Source organism: Cryptomeria japonica, chromosome 5 (assembly GCF_030272615.1).
Source record: "Cryptomeria japonica chromosome 5, Sugi_1.0, whole genome shotgun sequence".
In the NCBI taxonomy this organism is placed as follows: domain Eukaryota; kingdom Viridiplantae; phylum Streptophyta; class Pinopsida; order Cupressales; family Cupressaceae; genus Cryptomeria; species Cryptomeria japonica.
In genome coordinates, this window is record NC_081409.1 from 186097865 (window position 1) to 186111660 (window position 13796).

The 13796-nt window shown below is 45.6% G+C and overlaps 2 protein-coding genes across 7 annotated transcripts in view; one reads left to right on the forward strand and one right to left on the reverse strand.

Moving 5' to 3' along the window:
• The window catches only part of LOC131060891 (cell cycle checkpoint protein RAD17), a 206462-nt gene that overhangs the window by 54859 nt on the left and 137807 nt on the right, over positions 1-13796 (forward strand). The window lies entirely within an intron of this gene.
• LOC131876323 (uncharacterized) lies at positions 10412-11627 on the reverse strand. The gene is made up of 3 exons (XM_059221316.1): positions 11238-11627; positions 10794-11129; positions 10412-10660 (listed from the first exon to the last, which is right to left on the reverse strand). Exons 1-3 carry the CDS (start codon positions 11622-11624, stop codon positions 10508-10510), a joined length of 876 nt encoding a protein of 291 aa, XP_059077299.1. The 5' UTR covers positions 11625-11627; the 3' UTR covers positions 10412-10507.

Below are 13796 nucleotides of genomic sequence, written 5' to 3' on the forward strand. Positions count from 1 at the left end.
AATATGAAGGTGAGATCCTAGCAGAGAAATATGATATACAGACTTTTGAGTTAGGACCATCCACAGCAGAGCAGACTTTAGATGATGCTACCGATTCATTTGAAGCATTGAAAGACAAGCTTAAAGAAGAAATTGAGAAGAATAGAAAGCTTGAGAGAGAGGTCGGTGCATGGAGGACATATTTCAGTCACATCAATGAACCTTTGGGACGTCAGGATCCAGTTAGATCACCAGTACAAGCATTGCCGCTTCAATCAATCAATGAAGCAGAAAGATTCAGGAACATGGTTCAACGTACAAGTAATTGGATGGATAGATCTCATACAGTGGCCATAGAGTTTGTTACAAGGATGATGAAGATTATTCATCAAGCTATCCAAGTTCTTGAGATAATCCACAATTTGATGATAACAGTAGCTGCATTTGCCCATACCAAGGACGTTATCATTCCTGTTTTGAAAGTAATAAGGCATACTTCAAGGAAGATTTTAGCGCAGGAGAAGATCTTGGAGGGAGAATCTCACAGTTTGTTTCATTGGTCAACCTTACTCCATATGAAGAGTGTTTTCTTTGAAGACATCAGTACTAGATGTGGCCAAGTTGAGGAGGTGATCAATCCGATCCAGGACAGAGTATTTGAGGTACTTCGTACCATTCTTGGCAGAAGGATCGAGGTCGAGACAGATGTGGATATGCAAGAGTTAGAGGATAGAATCAAGGTCATCTTTTGCAAGGACGCAAATGTTACAGATGAGCAATATGATCAGATGTTCGCCACCATGCTCCTGATTGAAAGAACGAAAGAACTTGAAGCTTCATGGGACGCAGCTCTCCTAGATGCATTCGATCAGGTCATCCACTTGGAAGAGAGTATGAAGAATCTTCCCGAGATTCCAATTGCAGAAATTGAAGGAATCGTGACAAGATTCATTGCATATGCCAAAAAGGAACATTGGAAAGGGAATAAGGTTCTAGATGAAAGGTTGTTATAGATGACATGGCATCTTATTTGTCATTGGTTTATGTCTCCTAGGTTTTTGTGCCAAATTTAATATTTGGCTATGTATTTAATATTGTTCAGTAAAAAGGAGGCCATTTGTAACAAACCCTAATTAGGGTTTAGGTGTCATGATCTTGACCGTTGATCTACTTTCAATCTGGACCTTTCATTGTAACTGGGGATGCTATTTATACCCCCATTTTTAATTTCATTTGTTAATAGTTAATAGTGTAATAGTCGATAGTTGATGTAATAGGGAAGAGAGATTAGAGTTAGAAGCAATTTTATTTTGTAGCAAGATTGAGTTTGAAGAGAGAAATTCAAGCAATTGTTGTACATGATGATTTGGAAATCAATAAAATATTGAAGTTATGGTGTTTTGTTGCAACTTTCTTAAGTTATCTTCATGGTTGTTTGATTTACTTGAATCATGCTCAATCAAAGTAGCTTGTTAATTTGAAGGACATAGTGTGAGACCTGATTTTTGGTAGGATTCGTAATCCAAACCACTAGCTTCTTGCTGATTGTAGGAACGCCTTGCGTGGTCGACTGGAGAATACCTTGAACCCCTTAATCTTCAATCATTATTGTATCTTGGATATGTTCCTTTGTGGTAGTGTCCATGATCTTTGATGCATTGAATATCATTTTATTACCTTAGAAGATCGCACTAATTTCAATTGAGTTGTTATCTTATGGCAAAATTGAAGTTGGTTGAATCTCGCCAAGTCTTGTCCATACTAAGTCATTCATAGGGTTAGACTAGATTAGACCTCTTTCAAACCCTACTCTTTTGTTATTTTTGAAAGTTTCCTTAGTTTAGCAAATCTTGAGCTTTCGGAATACGTAAGGCCCCTTGGAGGAAACAACAAATCACATCATACCGCTGGAAGCTTGTCCACACGTAGAGACCCTACTAAAAGAACCTTGGAGTCTACCTAACTGATCCTTTATGCGAATCTTCAGTAGTTAGAGACTATTTTCTCAAGAGAGGATAAGATGCCTATTGGTATTTTATTCTGTGTATGATGGTGTACAAAATACACGTCAACAACGTCCCAGCCTGCGAGCAACAACGCCTCGTCTGGCGGCTATTGAAACAACAGGCGAGGAAGAGGTAATAATAACAATACGAATAATAGAAGCCGAATCCAATACGACGCTAAAGGGCGGCCGATGATACAATGCCGAGCTTGCAATCAATGGGGGCATTTCACCAGAGACTGTACAGTGGAGGAAGCACCACAAAAACTTTGCAAGTGGTGCGGTCCGGGGGATCATGATGATGGCAATTGTCCCAAATCTGGCGTGAACCTGTTGAATGTAGAAACGGAGGATGTACTCGCCATAACAAGGTCCAAGACGAAAGCAGCCACTTATCCAGATCCCCGCACGGAAAAATGAAAGGCACTGGAGGCACGAGTGGAATTAGAGAAGGAGATGTCAACGAGCAAGGATGCACAGGGGCTTGTGGGTACTTCTCGCTCTGAAGGAGAAACAAACATTATAAACCAACTGTTACAGGTCGAGATACCCGTCAAAATGAAGGACCTCCTGGAAAGTATGCCGCACTTGCGAGCGACATTGTTGCAATCCGCAATGATAACCCCAGTAGGCCGACCAATACATGGCAAGGACAACCTTGGCGAGACAGCGGCAGACCCATTAGCCCTGACGATCAACAACGGTAGACACCCAACAGTGGTGGAAATGGGTATACTGGGCACCATCCTGACCAACACCATTGTCGACGGCGGGTCGGGAGTAAATGTCTTGCCAGAGGAAACATGGAAAAAATTGGGTAAACCTACTCTCTGGCCGTCCACCTTTAATTTATTGGGAGCAGACCAACAAGGCATCAAGCCGCTTGGCACACTCATGGCGCCACCAGTGACGATCGGAACACAGCCGTTCGTCTTGAATTTTGTGGTCATCCCATTGAAGAAGAAGGGGTATGATGCCATCCTCGGCAGAGGCTGGTTGGTGGCGGCCAAAGCAAACCACAATTGGAAGAACACCTTGTCCATGGAAAAGGCTGGCAGAAAGTATACCATTGACCTCAAAACTCAACTGGTCAGTGAAGAGTTGGCGTCAGAGTCAGAGTCCGACGGAGACAACGATATCGACGAAGGAAAAGATGGCAGGGAACCAGATGACGAAGGCATCTTAGGAATTCAAGCCTGTTCTGAGGATGAGACGGATTCTTTGAAAGGGCTCTTCCATTGGCAAATGGAAGACTATGAATTATTGTACGGGTGCAATATGTTGGGGATTGAAGGACCTGACATGAACGAGTTTCCGCCAGAATACGGACAATACAAGGAAGGGGATGTCCCTATGGATGACGCACCAGCGCACCAGTTTGACAAAAGTAAGCCCATAAGGTACGAAGAATCCACACTTCAAGTTACAAACCTTGGAGAAACTTCAGAACAGAAAAACATTCTAGTCGGCGACGACTGGAATCCGGTCTTAAAGACGACGGCGTTCAAAATCTTCACAGAATACAAAGATGTGTTCGCTTGGACGTATAAGGACCTCAAGGGGGTACCACAAGAACTTTGTGTACATCGGATCCCTTTGGTTCCCGGAGCCGTGCCCGTACGGAAGAGGCCATACAGGATGAACAAAAATTATGCAGCCAGGGTAAATAACGAAATTGACCGCATGCTTGAATCAGGGATTATCTTCAAGGTCCAGACGAGTGAATGGGTATCACCCATTGTGATATCCTTGAAAAAGGAGGCCGATCAGATAAGAATCTGTGTAGACTTCAGGTGTTTGAATGCTGTCACAATTAAAGATCCATTTCCCATACCATTCACAGACACCATCCTCGAGGAAGTCGCGGGTCACGAAATTTATTCATTTATGGATGGATTCTCCGGATATAATCAAATTTCCATTGCAGAGGAGGACAAATTGAAGACCACCTTTGTCGTAGAAGATGGCGTCTATGTATACAACCGGATGCCATTCGGGTTGTGCAACGCGCCAGCTACCTTTCAACGGATAATCCTCCATATCTTCGATAAAATGTCCGTAGGAAACTTCAAAGCATTCTTGGATGATTGGTCCATTTACAGCACGGAGGAGGCACATCTGGCCGCACTTGGCGAAGGCATGGAGAGATGCCGACGAGCCCACCTCGCCCTAAATCCCAAGAAATGCAGATTCATGGTGCCTCAGGGCAAGTTACTAGGGCACATCGTCTGCAAGGCTGGACTGAAGACGGACCTTGACAAAGTACGGGTCATTGTGGAGATGGAGGCGCCCGACGATGTCACTGGCGTCAAGTCATTTCTTGGACACATTGGGTATTATAGGCGGTTTATTAAGAACTTTGCCCAAGTATCATACCCACTTGATAGGCTGACACGAAGGGGGGAGCCGTACGTCTGGGGGACGGCCCAAGAAGAGGCTTTTCAAGAGTTAAAGTCATGGTTGGTGGGTGCGCCAATCTTGACATACCCAGACTGGGACAAAGAGTTCCATGTACATGTCGACGCATCCAACTTCGCCATAGGGGCCACCCTGGCACAGGTTGGCAGCCACGGGTTGGACCACCCAGTGTATTTTGCAAGTCGACTCTTGTCAAACGCAGAGAGGAACTACAGCACGACGGAGAGAGAAGCCCTCGGCATGGTATACTCCGTCCAAAAATTCCGACATTACCTATTGGCAACACCATCCACATTTTATGTGGATCACCAGGCGTTGATGTATTTGGTGAACAAGCCAATCATCCAGGGGCGGATTAGTCGATGGCTGTTGCTGTTACAAGAATTTACGTTCAACATCATTGTCAGACCTGGCAGGAGCCATGTCATAGCCGACCAGCTATCACGGATCAAGTCTGGAGAGCCGGCCGAAGGCATTAGCGAGGATTTTCCGGACACCCATCTTTTCCGCATTGCCATCCTTCCTCCCTGGTACACGAGTGTGGGTGAATACCTGTCAACGTCAAAATTTCCTAAGGAAATGTCAGCAGGCGAAAGATGGAAACTTGTATTAAGAAGCCGAACATTCCAACTTATAAATGGCCTTCTTTACAAAATGGGACCTGACCAGATCCTACGACGATGCGTCTTAGAAGAGGAATCCCAGGAGTATTGAGAGAAGCCCATGAAGGGGCCGCTGGAGGACACATGGGACTGGATACGACAGCAAGGAAGGTCCTACTAGTGGGCTTATGGTGGCCAACACTGCATAATGACGCCAGAGAATGGGTGACAAGTTGTGATACATGTCAGCGTGCTGGGCGACCGTTAAAGAGAGATTTCATGCCACTTAACCCGTCGCATGCTCAAGAGTTGTTCGAAAGATGGGGGTTAGACTTCGTTGGTCCATTGAAACCGAGTCGCGCCCGAAGATGTAGATACATTGTCGTGGCGACAGAATATTTGACCAAATGGGTCGAAGCGAGGGCTTTGGCAGACAACTCTGTCGTCAGTACGGCGAAATTTATTTATGAACAGATTATCACCCGGTATGGAATACCTATTCAATTGACAAGTGATAGAGGAGGGCACTTTGTAAATCATATTATTCGACTATTGACAACCGAGTTCAAAATTTTTCATTCCCTATCAAGTCCGTACTATCCCAGGGCAAACGGTCAGGCTGAGGCGACCAACAAAATCATGGTGTCGGTAATTTATAAGTCCTGTGGCGTTGAAAAAGAAGACTGGGAGGAGCGTCTGCTGTCGGTACTTTGGGCGTACCGAACAACTTACAAAGTAACCATCGGGCAGACACCTTTCCAATTGATGTACGGCCAGGAGGCTGTGGTACCGGTGGAATTCATGGTGCCAAGTCTCAGAATCGCTATTGACAACAGGCTAGGCGACATGGAAAGCCTTCGAGAGAGACTATACGCCCTAAATAAGTTGGATGAAAGACGGATGATGGCACAATGGGTGACAGACGTGGCCCAGCAACGAAGGAAACATTGGCACGACCAACACATTCGGCGGGCGAGGTTCACACCGGGGCAGTTAGTCTTGAAATATAATGGACGAAACGAAATTAAATCGGGGAAATTCAAAGTCCGATGGTTAGGGCCCTTCCGGATACGTGAGGTCAACACGAACGGGGCGATAAAGTTATGGACGTTGGATGGGAAAGAGATACCAGAGGCAGTCAACGGGTCCAAACTGAAGGTCTATCACGAACGGAGGGAACCGGGAACCTCCAGTCAAACGGCCGCAGCTAAAAATTAGAAAATTTGAAAAAAAAATATATATAAAAAAAAAAAAAGAAAAAAAAGAAAAAAAAAGAAAAAAAAAATATATATATATACGAAAATTTGGAAAAAAAAAGTATATATAAAAGAAAAATTGAAAAAAAAAAAAGAAAAAGAAAAACAGACCACCGTACGGTGGACACGTAGGTGGCACCACCGTGCAGTGGCACCACCGACGGTGGAAGCCACCGTGCGGTGGAAGCCACTGAAGGCTGAAAACAAGATAAACGTCCAAGCTAGAAACCAAACGGAAACACCGCGCTCAACCGCCGAAGGGAAAAGAAGAAAAGCAGCCGAAGGGAAAGGAGGAGATGTCGCCGGGGGGAACGAAGGAAACACCGCGCTAAACCGCCGAAGGGAAAAGAAGACGCAGCCGAAGGGAAAAGAAGGAAACGCAAATGGTGAATAACTTTGCAAGCCACGATCAGTTCAGCCAAGTCATCCTGCATCTGCAATTGATGATCATCGGAGCAAGTGTGACCCATGATAGCTGCGACAGACTATACAAGCCCTTCGAGCACTTCACCTATTGTTTCGAGTTTCTCATCAAAAATTTTATCAGTTGATGTGTTAGTGTTTCCTGACACACCAGCATAGCTGTTATTTGATGCTGCGATGGTACAATAATTTTCAAGAGCTGTCGACAGCATAGGAATAAGAGGGGGCAATAAATTACGGGCTATAAAATAGCTGCGATTGGCCGCTAAAGCTAACACCACTTTCATTATTCGAAGAAGTGAAATTGTTGTCGTCACCTACTGTGAAATGTGCAGCCAAGCAGGGCATTACCAACATTGCAGCCGCTACGACAATTGACAGAAATACAGCTACAGGCGAAAATCTACCGTGCGGTGGGCACGTAGACATAAAACAAGTTCATAGCCACAAGCTTGGGTTGGCTCCTCCTGGTGTCTACCGCACGCCCAACACACAGGCACATACAAGGGATCACCTCCGCATAGTCTTAGCTACCCGGAGGCAGTTAGCCGCTTTTTGCAACACGACGGCTAAAATCAAGAATCAGTTACAGGAAACTAATGGAGTCTGCAGGAAAAAGGAATTGGAAAAAACGGTTGCAGGAGGGCAGCCACATGAATAAGGATACGCGAGTTCTTCCTTCGGGTGTTTGCATAGCCGGTAACACAATGCATGCCAGGCAGAAGAGAAAGGCACCACAGCAGCATGCCGCACGAGGGAAGAACGCATTGACCCCACAGCAGATCACCTTTGAGGGATTGAATGGGTCCGAATGTAGGAAGTGGTGGCAGGATACACCAGATGATGATTTGGTGAAGAAGAGCCTTCGGAAAGCAGGAGTGGAGTGGGCCGTCCGAATGCCCGTGTTTGCTGTCTGTGAGTATGAGGGAGCATTACGATTCATGGTTGATACCTTTGATCGCCATTCACGGACGAGTACTTTTGAATACCTGGGGAGGGATATCACGGTATCCTTCAAACCGACAGATTTTACGAGAGTGTTTGGCATTCCAAGAGTACATGGCAAGAAAGTGGAATTGAAAGCTAAGAAAATGACGCGGGAGGAAAAAGAATATTGGATTAAACGAGTATCCCGAGACTTAACCATAGCAGAATTAGAGAGCATTGTTGATGCCACGAAGAGCTGTGGGATGCGTAGGTCTTTTGTTGCAGAGGGCCATTGGCGGTGCATAATGGACGTCATCAAGAGCAGGTTGACAGGGTCTGGTAGGGCATCGGACATCGCTCTTCCACAGATCATATTGATGAATGGACTTCTGAATGGCATTGTGTATGATTGGGCTACATTGTTATCAGAGCGGATGTGCGAGTTCTTGATGATGGAGCATCGCACGTTTTACATGCCCCACTATGCCATCGGATTGTTTCTGGAGGCCACGCGAGAAGTAGTACCGGAGGCAGAATTGGAGATACAGCCACAGAGACCATTGGCAGACGGTGAGCCTCCTATCATGCATTGGAGACACCTTGATATTGGCCACTCTTCCGCAAAGCGGAAAAGGATATTAGAGCCCACCTCAGCAGAACCTGATAGTGGGCGAGAAACTTCTAGCAGTGCAGAGGATTCGGAGGATTCGGAGGATGAGGATGACAGCAGCAGTCGGGCCACAGACGAGGGGAGGATGGAGCCCGCCGGAGAGCGAGTGTTGTTTGCACCACCCACACTCCCACTTGGCACACTTGTGGGGTCGTCAGCGGGCAGTACTTCGATTTCGGCATTTGGGCAGAGCCGCACGCCCGTTACACTCGGGCCCATGCAGCCGGCCGCATCACCTTCCGCCATACCACCGCAGCAGGCTCGTGCACCAGCCGCGGGACCGACTCCCGCAGAGGCATGTACTGACAGCAGGGCGGAGTCGTGTGGTCCACCGCAGGGAGGCGTGGCAGAGGAGATGGTTGAGCCTCAGGTGCAACTGGACGTTGTGGGATCCGAGGCAGTGGTGACTGTTGCTGCCTCCTTGTTGGAGGAGCCCATGGCAGGACATGTTTCCGAGGGGGAGAGAGGGTCGGAGGTGTTGAGTGCAGCTCCATCGGTGGCGGCTATGGGGAGTTGGCTGACCCGGAGATTCCAGATGACAGTGATGCCACCCATAGGAGCAGCTGTATTCTCACCTCGGCGAGAGCCTTCCATGGAGGTGGTGGATCTGGAGGATTCCTCGGCGGAGACACAGGCACCAGCAGAGGGACAGGTGACAGGAGAGGGTGTTCCTACCAGCCCAGAGCATGCGGTTGCTACACTTGAGGGGGCGGGGGAGACACCTTTGGGCCAGCAGGATGCACCAGGTGTGGTCCCTGAGGAGACTTTTGAGCTACCACGTGGGCTTCCTGTACCTACATTGGGGCTGGATGGGGAGGATATTGAGGTTTATCTGGCAGACATGGTGACGAGGGGTCGACGAGTGGTGGCCGCGGCTCAGACACGAGCTCTGCAGCAGGTTGTGGAGGAATTAGAGCAGGTCCTCCAGTTTATGCGAGACGGCTGTCCCGTAGCTTTCACTACATGTTTTGAGGCACGAGGGTGGCTAGTTATCCAGACGGATGCGATGTTGGAGGCTTGGAGTGTGCCTCAGCCCGTCGTGGAGAGTAGGGTGACGACTCTCGTCCGGGAGATTGAGCAGGTTTATCGGGAGGCCTACTATGCCTTACGCCAGACGCAGCATGAGTCTGCGGTTCGCGAGGCTGCTCGAGTTGAGTTAGAGCAGGACATGGCCAGACAACAAGCCTCGTGGGCAGCCGAGAGATCACAGTTGGTAGCACAGCTTGAGACAGCCCGCGCAGAGAAGGTTGCGGTGGACACCCGTCTTTCGGAGCATAGTTGAAAATCTCGGACTCGCCTCGGACTCGGCAAACCAAAATTTTGGACTCGGACTCGGACTCGTGAAAGACTCGCGAAAGACTCGGCAAAGACTCGGCAAAAAAAACAAACCGTAGTTTTACAAAAAAACATAAAGAAATTAATGCATTTAGAGAACATAAGTGCCATAATTGAAACATTACACATGTCATATGATCTACAAAGTACAAACACGCAATATTTGAAATTTCATCATTCATGGCAGCATATTCAAGTTTCAAGTTTCAACTCTAAAATGTATAATACTATAATGGCAACATAAGTATATAAATGTTCACAAAATTACATATAATGATATGTCCAAGTCCAACTGCAAATGTGAAAAACAGCAATGTGAATGAACAAACCAAAGAGAAGACTACATCTTCCTCTTTGTATTTTTCCTAATATAGCTCAATTTTTCAGGCCTTGAGCTAGAAGTAGTAGCAGTGGGTGTTGTGGTATCTAAATGGTGAGATGAGTCTTCTTCAAAGTCATAGTCCTCATCATCATCCTCATCTTCGTCCTCATCTTCATCCAATCTTGCTCCTTCTGCATCTTGTGCTGCTCCTCTCTCTATTTCTGCAATTTCTTCTTCGGTAAGGAGGACATCATCACCATCATTTTGTTCATTCATGGTCCAATCACCATATGGATCAATTTCATCCAAGTCAATGGCCTCATGTGAAACACCCTCCACCTGTCTAACTCGAAGGCGAAGGTTGTACCGAACAAATACTAGATCATTGAGCCGCTTTTGTGACAATCTATTTCTTTTCTTTGTGTGAATGCTTTCAAAGACACTCCAATTTCGTTCACACCCAAAAGCACTGCATGGCTGAGACAAAACACGGATAGCTATCTTTTGAAGATTAGGCGTGCCGGCACCATAATTCTCCCACCATAAATCTACAAAAAACATTTAGAAATATTAGAATTGAGAAAAAAATGTAACAATCAAGTTTGTAGGTTTTTTCTTGCACTGTTGAACTAAGTTACTAAATGTTTTACCTGGTTGTTGTTTTCCTCTCCTATCAATTGCTAGTTGTGATGAGAAGAGTCTCCCCTCTGCACTTTTGTAGATCTTGAACAATGGAATGAACATTTCCAAATTCAGAAATAGATACTAGATAGTCAAAGTGTCAAACTCAAATTCAATAATGAACATTTCCGAATTCATAAATAAAGATAGAGCAATTGCAAATGTCAAATCTCACCTCCAACTCATCAAGAACCTTGTCTCTCAACTCAGGATCAGGTGTCATCTTATCAATGCATGTAATAACACCTGCCATGACCTCCTCATCAGCCCTAAATGAATCAGAGAAGTAGAATTTCGGGTTCAAAAAGTAGGCGAAGGCATGTATCGGTTGGTGGAGTTGGTTTGTCCACCTACGATCAATGATGCGCCAAAAGATTTCACATTTTCTTGCATTTCCACGATAGTAATGTGAAATGGCCTCTTTGGCCCTATCCATGGCCTCATAAATGAAACCCATTGGCATGCCCTCTCCATCCACCATACGAAGAACCCTCACCAAAGGTTCTGTCACCTAAAAAAATTAAAACAAATTTTAAATTAATACAAAATCAACCCCTAAAAAATAAAATCAGCAAATAGACAAGATTGTATAAACTTTACTTTTGTGTTTGTTACTTACCGCAGTCAACTCCTCTCCACTTTTATTGAACCCATCATCAAAAACAATGGTCACAATCTTCTCTGCTTCAGGTCTTTTGGAGTATGCAGACCCCAACCAAGCATCTGACACAAACATCTGCTTAAGATGAGGAATGGCACTAAGAATGCTCTGCAAAGTGATGAAGTGGCTAGCAAATCGTGTCACTCCAGGTCGCACAAGGTCCTTGCCATTTGTGTATTTTCTCATCAAAGCAAGCACCCAAGTATGGTTGTAGATGAATTTGGTGACACTTTTTGCATCTTCAACCACCTTCTTCACCCATCCAATCTTCCCAATGTCCTCTAGCACCAAGTCCAAGCAATGTGCAGCACAAGGACTCCATGTAATCGAAGGATGCCTCTGCATAAGCATTCTACTTGCAGATACATATGCAGCTGCGTTGTCCGTGATAATTTGGACAACATTCTCAACTCCAACTTCCCGAACCACACCATCCAACAGATTACACAAAGTCTCTGCATTTTTTATTTCATTTGAGGCATCAACAGACTTTATGAATACCATTGCACCATTTGAAGCCACCAAGAAGTTGAGAAGAGTCCTATTCCGTCCATCTGTCCATCCATCAGATAAAATGCTGCATCCTTTTCTCTTCCAATACCTTTTCTGATCATCAACCACACCTTCTGTATTTTTCACAGCTTTCTCTAGCAATGGCCCACTGAAGTCATGACCTGTTGGGGCCTTAAACCCCTTACCCGCCACTGTACATGCATTAACAAAACTTTCCCAATACACATTGTTTGCTGCATTGAAAGATAGATTATTGTAAAACCAAAAGTTTGAAGCTGCTATCCGTGCTTGTTCATGCTTCTCTTTATTCCATCCTGTACCTTCAAGTGAAGGTTGTGCACCTGGAACATTGCGTGGTACAAAAAAATTAGGGTCTGATCTAACAGGAGTGCCACTAGCCTCACCCTCATTGTCACCAAAAGATGAAAGTGACTGACGACCCCGACTATGACCAATGGGACCCAAAGTGGACAATGTGGGATTCATTGCAGCTGCTATGGCTTCTCTTGTTTTTTGCCTTTCTTCCTTATGCATATCATTCTCAGGAAGAATGGCCTTCATCTCTCTAATAATTTCAGGAGTTGATTTGGGGCATGCCTCCACACCATATCCAGGTATTTGTGCAAGGTGGTATTTTAATCTATTGATTCCACCAGTCATCCATCTTGTGCATTCGGTGCAAGTGACCTCCCCCTTTTTGCTTCCTGCAATCCCATATTTCCAAGCTTTATCTCTTTGTCTTCCTGACCTTGGGGTTGCCCTTGGAGTTGAACTTGCCATTGCTGATTTAACATGAAAAAAAAAAAATCAGCAGGGTTTTATGGAAAATCAACAAAAAAAATGACAATGAATCATTTGGGAAAAATAGCATTCAAAAACAAGAAAAAAAAAAGAGGAAATAACTTAGAAAAGAAAATAGAAAAAAATTTGGCAGCATATCCCCTTGTTTTTCAAGATTTTTTTCAGTTTCAAAACAATGAAATGATTCAAATGAAAAAAAAAAAGGAGAAAAATCCTTACCTAGATCTCTCTTGCTGATTTTTCCTTCTTCCCTCCACTCCTCCAAACCCTTCTAACCTGCTCCAGCCAAAAAAAACCCAAATTGAAGTCAAAAAATGAAAAAAAAATTGGTTTTAAGCCCCACGGGCGCGTTTTTTCTGGGCCCGCGAGTCCCTGTGAAAGACTCGCGCGAGTCTTTGCGAAAGACTCGCGAGTCTTTCGCAGGGACTCGCCTGGACTCGCCACGCGAGTCCTAGGCGAGTCGACTCGGCTCGCCAAAGGACTCGCGAGTCCGTGGCGAGTTCGAGGCGAGTCAAAGAGTTTTAAAACTATGTTTCGGAGGAGCAGAGTGCGCGGAGTCTCGTCCAGCAGGAGTTAGATGTTGTTCAGGCTCAGTTGGTTCGCATGACAGAGTCCGCCGATACCAAGGAGAAGGAGCTACTGGAGGCTGCGCTTATGGTGAAGACGGCCTTAGAGAAGGTGTTGGTGGCAGAGCGGGATGTGGCAGCACGCACCCAGCAGGTCTATGAGCTCCGCGCCTGCCTGGTGGCCCAGCCACCCGCATCTCAGCCTTCGACTTCAGGGACGCTTCCTCAGCCCCCTCCTTGACTTTGTTTTGGGTGTATATATGCATTGTCTCCATTTTGTTGTTAGTCGTCGGAGACGACTTCTTTTTTTGGGGGGGATGATGTTATCGGGAAAAAATGTATAGTTTAGTAATGTTAATTATTGATAGTTAGTTAGCCGACGGGTAGGAAGTTGGAGTCGCGACGGTTGTGTCGCACCCCTTCGGCTGTCATATATTGTACCACCTCCGGGTGTTGGAGGACATGTAATATTGACGACAGATTATAATATGAACATCCTTTGACATTAATGGAAAGCTTATTTTGGTACTTCTTTTGTATTTGCATTGTGCATTGCTGTTCGATTTCTGTATTCTTCCTGTTTACCCAGTGAGGTAAACAAGGGAGAGTTGGCATAGAATGTTATGTGGAGTGGAAA